Source organism: Squalius cephalus (assembly GCF_949319135.1).
Source record: "Squalius cephalus genome assembly, chromosome: 21".
NCBI classification, from domain to species: domain Eukaryota; kingdom Metazoa; phylum Chordata; class Actinopteri; order Cypriniformes; family Leuciscidae; genus Squalius; species Squalius cephalus.
In genome coordinates this window covers 35,565,717-35,575,716 of record NC_137142.1, presented here as the reverse complement: position 1 = coordinate 35,575,716, position 10,000 = coordinate 35,565,717, and the positions used below count along the sequence as shown (strand labels likewise).

At 41.8% G+C, this 10,000-nt stretch overlaps 1 protein-coding gene across 1 annotated transcript in view; it reads left to right on the top strand.

Moving 5' to 3' along the window:
- The first annotated feature begins 520 nt into the window (after positions 1–520).
- Positions 521–10,000, top strand: part of ptk7b (protein tyrosine kinase 7b) — a 77,411-nt gene continuing 67,931 nt past the window's right edge. The window contains exons 1-2 of the mRNA XM_079854815.1: positions 521–605; positions 1,167–1,608. Of these exons, the coding sequence (XP_079710941.1) occupies positions 1,500–1,608 (109 nt within the window). The 5' untranslated portion in view covers positions 521–605; positions 1,167–1,499. The remainder of the gene's footprint in view (positions 606–1,166; positions 1,609–10,000) is intronic.

Here is a 10,000-nt window from a genome sequence, read left to right as displayed (position 1 = left end):
TACTAAGGCTTCCCACATAATCCATCGTCAAAACTTTTGATTTACAGTAAAATAACGTTATATGTGTGCAGTCATGAAATGTTGCAGGTCGTAAAGTAACGTAAACAAGGTTAACTTATATAAAAGCAAATTCGGGCTCTATAGATTCTGCACTGCACTGCTAACATTGGCTATTACATTACTAACTTAGTCTAACATGATAATTCATACATGCATCACAGTATGTCCGGATTTTGATTTGTAAACAGTTGGACGTTTTACATAATGTTTTATTAATATGAAACACAAACAAACAGATCCAACTCTGAAATTGCAGTTTATTATTGACTCACAAGAAATTACAAACAATGCGAAATCTACGTTAATTACAATATTCTTTTACAGAACTCGGCATAACAGAAACCCGTGACAGTCAAATACGACAGTGCCGTGCGCACGCGCTTCCCGCCTAGACAGGTACGTCACCTGCCTCCACAAAAAAGCGCGCGCTGCTACCATCATTCAAAAACTAACGGCAGTTAAACTGACATTACACAGATAGAAGAACCGCGAAACTGTTTACTGACTGAGATGGAGAGGAGCAGAGATGCCTTCAAAAGCGAACAGTATGTGGTGTGAAATTAATTTTGATTAGTTCAGCATAGTTAAAGTTAACTGTAGATAACGGCGCGGATTCCACGGTTATACAGTTACAGACCATTTTAACTTATTAAAATATATTGAATGACTAAAACAATCGTCATATAATTCACTTGTTTGTTCACAGTTTGAACGCTCTTATTTCCTTTAATTTATTTTCAAGATCTGAGGTGAATTATCGGCTATAAAGGTCACGAAAAATTATATTCAAACTCCCACAAAATATTATTTTAACATTAAATAACGCATAGTCCCTGAGATGATAGTCATAGTTTGTATGTTGTTTTCCAGACGCTGCTGGTTCGACAAAAACTAGATTAATAAAAAAAAGATTAATATGGAAAATATGCCTTTTATTGCCTGCGCGTTTAGGTCAATGTTTGGCCTTAATAGCTAAACTTAAGGGGTTTATAAATATGTTTACGAGCTTTTACATTGGACACCTCACCATCAAGCGTAAATTCAAACAGTTGTTTTGTGAAGAGAAAGAGATAAATCTGTTCAGTAATGTTTCCCGGTGCTGCCAGCGGGATGCAGCATTGACCGCTTCCCGATCATGAGCGAGAGAGCCGAAACCGGAAGCTGGAGGGAGAGAGAGCGAGAGAGAGAGAGAACCCGGGACCGAGGAAAGTGACCCGCAGTTTCTCACGGACTACAGGCGGATCCCGTGAGGAGAACCGAGACTCGTACCGAGACTCCTCAGGAATACAGCGATCCCTCACCGGACTCTTCTAATGTCACCGAACTCATAGCGCGCTTCATTTACATCTCAGTGTGTGGAGAAGGAGAATAACCGTCATTTCTGCGCACTTTGTGAACGCGTCTGACCTGCGCGTCTGCACCTGCGCGCCCCGGAAAACATGGACGGATCACCGGGGACCGACACCGAGAGGAGCTCCAGAACAACAACACGCCGGACACGGAGACCCGACGGGAGTCTGCGAGCCTTCTTCATCATGTGTTTCAAAGGTAACATCGTTTCACCTGGACACACACACACACACACACACGCATCAAGCTTTACTCGACTAGTTACCTGAGTCGGTCTGGAACGCATGGAAGCCCATTTCCTCCACACGAGGAAATAAATCATGCTTTGGTGGTAAATCATAATTATGAAATTAATTATAAGTCGAAATTATGACATACTAATGACTTAATATGTTATTATTTAGACTTGGTATGTCATAATTAAGATGATATCATTTTTAAAATGTAAAAACAAATTGGTTACACTTTATTTTAAGTTAACGTTGTTACAGTGGAATTACACAAACAAGTGCCAGTAATATTAATTAACTACATGTATTTGCTATAGTTAGTTATGGTTAAGGCTTGGTTTAGGGTTAGTTACTTGTAATTATGCATAATTTACTGTTATTGCTAGGTACATGTAACATGTAACTACTCCTTAAAATTGTTACCAAAAAATTAAGCTATTTAAATTATTCGAAATTATGAGATAAAAAGGTGAAATTATGACTTTGTCTTTTTAAGTAATAATTTTGACTTTTAATGTCAATTTCAACTTAGTATGTTATAAATTTCAACTTTTTATCTGATAAATGGCAGTATATGTACAATTTAGATTTTTTTATGATTTACAAAAGCATGCTTTTGTTCTTTTGTGAAATGGGCTTCTATAATAACGCATTTCTGTATGTTTTCTCGCATTTTTCATATGAAGGTTTCAGGAAAAGTTGAGTTGTGATGTTGATATCTGAATTGATCGTTTATTGACCGCAGATGATCAGTGTTTGTGGAAATGAGCTTCATATCTCCTGAATACTGATAGATTGTTTGTAAATGAACAGTCCAGATCCTGTATAAACCTTTAATATCCATCAGATGTCAGTTTTCAGCTGTGATTGAGCTGTCAGTGAGGATATCACATCACATAATCACATAACATCACATCATCACATCATGTCATAACATCACATCATAACATAATCACATAACATCATAACATCATCATATAACATCACATCATCACGTCATAACATCACATTATAACATCATATAGCATCACATCATAACATCATAACATCCTCATATAACACCCGGTGTGTTTGGTGAATGGTCCCAGCTGGCAGAGCGAGGAGCGGCTGGTTTCTCTCTCACTGGTTTAGATGGTTTAACTCTGCAAGTCTAGAAAGGAGAAGTAAAACGAGACGCATTCGTCTCTTCATGAGCTCCTGTTGTTTCTGGTGTTTGACGGTGTTTGTGTTCCATCAGCATCATGATCCGTGAGCGGCTCGTACCAGTGCATGTGTGTGTTCAGCTCTCTGCTCATATACGGTGTGTGTTACTGTAGAGATCTGATGCCCACCGTCTCCAGAAGAAGCTTTTATAGGGTTATACTCATTATATCGCCTTCAGCGGTGACGGTCCTCCTTTAAAAGCATGAGTGTTCATGAAGTTATGTGTGTGTGTGTGTGTGTGTGTGTGTGTGTGTGTGTTTGTGAGAGAGAGTGCGAGTGTGTGTGTGTGTGTGTGTGTGTGTGTGTGAGAGAGTGCGAGTGTGTGTGTGTGTGTGTGTGTGTGAGAGAGAGTGCGAGTGCGAGTGTGTGTGTGTGTGTGTGTGTGTGTGTGTGTGTGAGAGAGAGAGTGCGAGTGTGTGTGTGAGTGTGTTTGTCATGCATGATCAGATTCCTCTTTCTCTGAGTTTCTGAGTTGCTGAACTCTAGTTTTATATTTCAGGGATTTCAAGCGGTGTTCCAGGGACCTCTATGGAAAAGATTAGGGAAAAGAACAGATAGATTAGTGCAGTGCTATAGTGAATAGAAAAGAATAATGTAATAGAACTGAAGTATTTGCGTAGGGCCGCCCCCTAACAGTCAGCTAACACTAGCGGACGAGGAGAGGCTCCGTCCAACACATCTGAATTAGCTGGTCCACAGGAAGTGTCGAAATCACGGAGTCCGTGACGGACAGATCATGAAACGACGGTCCATGTGTCAGACTGGATATCCAGATGCCCGTCTATCATTCACAGAAGCATTAGCCTAGCGTTAGCCTCTTCACCGCTCGCTCCGTTCACCTGGATACATGTGTGCTATTGTTAGTCACATGACCAAGAGCTTGTGTGGAGATCACTTGCAGTTTTTCCTGACAAAAGCGAAAAGACCTTAAAATCATTTTCGGCCATAGAGAGAGTGATGCCTCATAAAGGCTCTACTTGTATATGTGTACGCTCACAACAGCAGCGTGTGCTTTCGTAAAATCAAGAAAACAAACAGGATGAGCTTTTGATGAAGCGCGTCACACAAATGAACTTTACACTCGCCTGACACGCTTATTCATGTCTATAGAAAGTCTACTTTTAAATGAACCGAATCATATTTGAAAACGAATACTCTCAGATGATATAAGCGGAGTGAAACGTGCATCTCTCTGGACAGAGTCCGCTAATACTGTGGAGGATCCGCTAATACTGTGGAGGATCCGCTAGGATCCGCTAATACTGTGGAGGATCCGCTAATACTGTGGAGGATCCGCTAATACTGTGGAGGATCCGCTAATACTGTGGAGGATCCGCTAATACTGTGGAGGATCCGCTAATACTGTGGAGGATCCGCGTCTTCAGCCTCATCTCTGCAGCGACACTAACGCTAGTTTACCAATCAACCATTAAAGTGTCCTGTACGTCTCCTTGCTGTTCATAATTGTTACTGTTCCTGTCTAGTCTTATGCTTGAGTGCTAATTCATATTTTAAAGGCTCAATATTATGTTCTCTGTAATGTAGAGCAATGTCAGCACTGTATATTACATATTTAATGACTATATTACATACAGTGAGGAAAATAAGTATTTGAACACCCTGCTATTTTGCAAGTTCTCCCACTTGGAAATCATGGAGGGGTCTGAAATTGTCATTGTAGGTGCATGTCCACTGTGAGAGACATAATCTAAAAAAAAAATCCAGAAATCACAATGTATGATTTTTTAACTATTTATTTGTATGATACAGCTGCAAATAAGTATTAGAACACCTGTCTATCAGCTAGAATTCTGACCCTCAAAGACCTGTTAGTCTGCCTTTAAAATGTCCACCTCCACTCCATTTATTATCCTAAATTAGATGCACCTGTTTGAGGTCGTTAGCGGCATAAAGACACCTGTCCACCCCATACAATCAGTAAGAATCCAACTACTAACATGGCCAAGACCAAAGAGCTGTCCAAAGACACTAGAGACAAAATTGTACACCTCCACAAGACTGGAAAGGGCTACGGGGAAATTGCCAAGCAGCTTGGTGAAAAAAGGTCCACTGTTGGAGCAATCATTAGAAAATGGAAGAAGCTAAACATGACTGTCAATCTCCCTCGGACTGGGGCTCCATGCAAGTTCTCACCTCGTGGGGTCTCAATGATCCTAAGAAAGGAGAGAAATCAGCCCAGAACTACACGGGAGGAGCTGGTCAATGACCTGAAAAGAGCTGGGACCACCGTTTCCAAGGTTACTGTTGGTAATACACTAAGACGTCATGGTGTGAAATCATGCATGGCACGGAAGGTTCCCCTGCTTAAACCAGCACATGTCAAGGCCCGTCTTAAGTTTGCCAATGACCATTTGGATGATCCAGAGGAGTCATGGGAGAAAGTCATGTGGTCAGATGAGACCAAAATATAACTTTTTGGTCATAATTCCACTAAACGTGTTTGGAGGAAGAAGAATGATGAGTAGGGCTGTCAACGAATATTCTAAATTCGAATATATATTCGAATAGTTTTAAAAAACAGGAATTCGAACGTGAAAATTAATATTCGAATGTGAATTTCGAATATGGAAAAACACGCCCGCGGAAGCAGAGGCGCGGCTGTCTGCTTTGCGAGTGGGCGCGCGCTGTCTGAGGGACAGGTCACACGAGTCGCACTGTCTAGCACAGCGTCACTGCTGAAAGTTGACCGTGCACTAAAAAGACAATGGAATAAATTGCAGTCAGTTTTTCATTTTTTTAATACAAGCACCAAGAATGTAAGTAGGCTTTTTCTTTTTTAATGGCACTTTATTTTTTATGAACCTCAGGGTAAAATTTCTTTGTTGTCACATTTCTCGGAATTGTGTGCCTCATTTTATTTAACGTTAAACAGAAAAGTTCCATGTTTACCACAGCACAGCTCGCTCGGAGCGTTCAATGTCGGTTCTATACTGTAAAACTTCAATTAATGTTAATAAATTAGTTTCAATCACTGAATAAAGCCTGCTATATTTGGGACAAGAGTTGCGACCTTAAATTGCTTGCACAAAACTCTTGATCAGCACTCAACATGTGCTTATTGTTGTTGTTAATTTAAACCGTTATGCGCAGAGAGAGCGTGAGCGCGAGGGCGCGCGCGAGAGAGAGAGAGAGAGAGAGAGAGAGAGAGTGCCTGCGAGTGAGCGAGAGTGAGGTCTGCGGTCTTGGCCATTAGTTTATTTACTTGGTTTTGTGCAGGTAATACATTGTCAAATATGTTTAAACTTAAATTTACTACCTATACAAGTAGTTATGTCTCTTTGTATTAATTTGTCCTGTTATTGACATAATGCGCGTCATTGACAAAATGCGCAACCAGATGTTCGAATAGTTCGAATATTCGTGTGTTTTTTAGAGGGAATATTCGAACGTCATTTTTGAGCAATTTTGACAGCCCTAATGATGAGTACCATCCCAAGAACACCATCCCTACTGTGAAGCATGGGGGTGGTAGCATCATGCTTTGGGGGTGTTTTTCTGCACATGGGACAGGGCGACTGCACTGTATTAAGGAGAGGATGACCGGGGCCATGTATTGCGAGATTTTGGGGAACAACCTCCTTCCCTCAGTTAGAGCATTGAAGATGGGTCGAGGCTGGGTCTTCCAACATGACAATGACCCGAAGCACACAGCCAGGATAACCAAGGAGTGGCTCTGTAAGAAGCATATGAAGGTTCTGGCGTGGCCTAGCCAGTCTCCAGACCTAAACCCAATAGAGAATCTTTGGAGGGAGCTCAAACTCCGTGTTTCTCAGCGACAGCCCAGAAACCTGACTGATCTAGAGAAGATCTGTGTGGAGGAGTGGGCCAACATCCCTCCTCAGTGTGTGCAAACCTGGTGAAAAACTACAGGAAACGTTTGACCTCTGTAATTGCAAACAAAGGCTACAGTACCAAATATTAACATTGATTTTCTCAGGTGTTCAAATACTTATTTGCAGCTGTATCATACAAATAAATAGTTAAAAAATCATACATTGTGACTTCTGGATTTTACTTTTTAGATTATGTCTCTCACAGTGGACATGCACCTACGATGACAATTTCAGACCCCTCCATGATTTCCAAGTGGGAGAACTTGCAAAATAGCAGGGTGTTCAAATACTTATTTTCCTCACTGTATATATATATATATATTTAATGACTATATTACATATATATACCCCCCTCCCCCAGTGGATATTTAATACAATCAATATCATAAATGTACAATTAGTCGACTATTCGCTTAAATGAATGACTACCAGTCGACCAGAACAGTCTTTAGTCGAGGCGGGCCTACATTTGACACATAATATTATTTCAGTTGTGTCTTTATTCATTAAATATATTCCTTTTCTGAACTTTAGGATGGTTTGACCTGTTTTATTGACTAAACTCTGTTGTGTGTTAAACTGTTAAACTCAGCGCTCAGGCGTTCACAGACACAACCGGTTGGTTTTAACATGAAATGATCTGATATTTCCCAGATGGCCGTGCGGCGCTGGATTCTCCTGTTATCTGGAATATTCTCAGTCCTTCAACATGCAAATATTTACTCTGAGACGCATTATAGTCCAACACTGCGTCTCTCCATGTGTGAGTTCACATCTATTTATACGCCTCTCCTTGCAGGATAAAAGCAGCCTGACACATTCATCATTTACATAAGCGTATGTGTGTGTGTGTGTGTGTGTGTGTGTGTGAGAGTGTGAGAGAGAGAGAGATCAGGCCGCTGAGAGATATTAAACATCTCATATTTGCATGTTTATTGCATTTTGTTTTTTACAGTCACAATCAAATAGTTTGATAGTGATATTTCTCCTGCCACGAGTGAGAGCGAGGACGGGAAGAGCCGTTCTGAAAGCCAGACTCAGGAACCGGTTGTGGAGAGTTCAAAGGTCGTGATTTTCAGTCCGCGTCGTTCAAGGCCGTCCATCTCTGTGCTCAGACCTTCTCTGGGGAAATGGCTTTCTCTCTCCGTCTGTCAGTGTTCTCGCACTGGCGCTGTTGGACGTGTCAGTGCTCATCCAGGAGATCTGGGATTGCTGGGATCAACATGTTTGAGAAGCAGGAATTGGATTAGCGTGGCCGTCAGTGAAGTGTGTGTGGGAATGACTCCACATGGGTGTGTTTTAAGAGTCCACAATGAGACTTACAGCAGAAGAACAGATGGAAGAGTCGAGGAGGAATCCAGTGATCCGCTTCAGGACAATCATGTGGGACTCGTGGACTCATCTATAAATAATATACACTTAAGATTACAAATTTATAAACGTACATATTAGGGGTATAACGATACATGTATTCGTATTGAACCGTTCGGTACGAGGCTTTCGGTTCGGTGTTCGGTACGCATTTTCAAACCGAACGGTTCGTTGGACCATTTTTCCTGCTGACCAAAATCCACGTTGCGCGTGGCAAGCGCGCTCATAATGTAGAGACGGCGGCGCGACCACAACATTGCCCAACATCAAATGGCAAACGCAGTGCAAGCGGAACGAAACTGCTCGTTATTGTGTGGTTGACGGACCGTTTATCAGTTTGGACCAGTGCAGCGCGAGCCGATAGTGATCATGCGACACTGTTACTACACAGCGCTAATAAGAGATCCAGTAAAGAAAGCATTTGAATTCGCCACAGAAGTAATAACATCGCTGCGAGATCTAGTGAGAAACATTCACGTGTCTCCGTTATTAACGGATCAAACAGCGCTGACGTGGAAACCAGGAAGAAACATTGTGGCATGAATGAACTATCCAGTGTCCACAGATCAGCAACATTCACCACGGATTTACTGTAGTAACACTCACTGCAACCATGGAGGTTTGGCAGGAATAGTAGGCTATAATGCCTTCAAGTAACATTACGTCGGTTTTACTTTGACATTATGAATACAATTGCTGCCCTCAAATGTTAATCTGAACTAAAATAAACCTTTGTTTATAACTACTACAATATGACATTTCATGTCAAGGAGCTGTTTTGTTTTATATGCTCCTAAGAAGAGTCAATTATAGCTCCAGAATTGCTCAAAGTAAAAAAAAAATCATACGTTATGATGTTTTAATAGTTTTAATAAAAAAAAGAATAAAAAGAATTAAATCAAGGAAATTTCTCTGGCATTTCTTTCTTTTTGCTGTATCAAAAACGTACCGAACTGAACCGTGACACAAGTGTATCGTATCGAACCGAACTGTGAATTTTGCGAACCGTTACACCCCTAGTACATATACAATTACACATTTAAAGCTGAACTGATTTTAATTTTAATATAAATATCAGTCCACGGTTTCTGTTGTCAGAGGTCATGTGATCTCAACGGTCATGTGATCTCATTAGAAGACTGATCTCCATCCATACGTTCACTCCCTCGCGTGTGTGTGTGTGTGTTTATGTTTTAACCCATATTCCATATCTGCGCTACAGCCGCCCCCCCACACACTCTTCTCACGCAACGGCTCTCAATCCCAACAGCACACACTCTTGTTTGATTCCCGTGCTCGCCCAACACGGATTATAGAGACAGCTTTATAACTCAGGGCAGCTTTACGCGACCTGTGAGCTGAGACGGATGATCTCGCTCTGGCTCGGCTCTGAGTAGCGATGCTCCGATGCTGCGGCCAATAAAGGACATTCTTCTGTTTTCACTATCGACCATTGTTTAAAACAGCCGATGATTATATCCCAGGGCCAGGTCTATCCCGTCAGTCATACGGGCCAGGAGACGTGTGTGAAGGAAGTGTCTGGTGTTGCTCCCGTTCTTCAGAATATCTTCTTCTGTGTTCAGCAGAGAGAGAGACTCCGGCGTGGAGCATGTCGAGGGAGAGTAAACGATGACAGAACGGTCCCTTTAATAACGCTGGTATTCTCAGTGTCTCGACTCATCAAGATTTCACATTCCTCTGTAACACTCAGCCTGTCATTGAGGAACTCAACACACACACACACACACACACACACACACACACGATTTCTTTATTTGCAGCTCTGTGTGTGCCGTACTCGTGCTGTCAGACTGCCATCGCTCTCGTGTGTGTGTCCTGAGATCAGCCGGCTCTGGTGGATAGAAGAGTGTGTGTGTGTGCGTGTGTGTGTGTTTGACAGTGAGTTCAGTGAAACTCGTGTGTGTGTGTGTG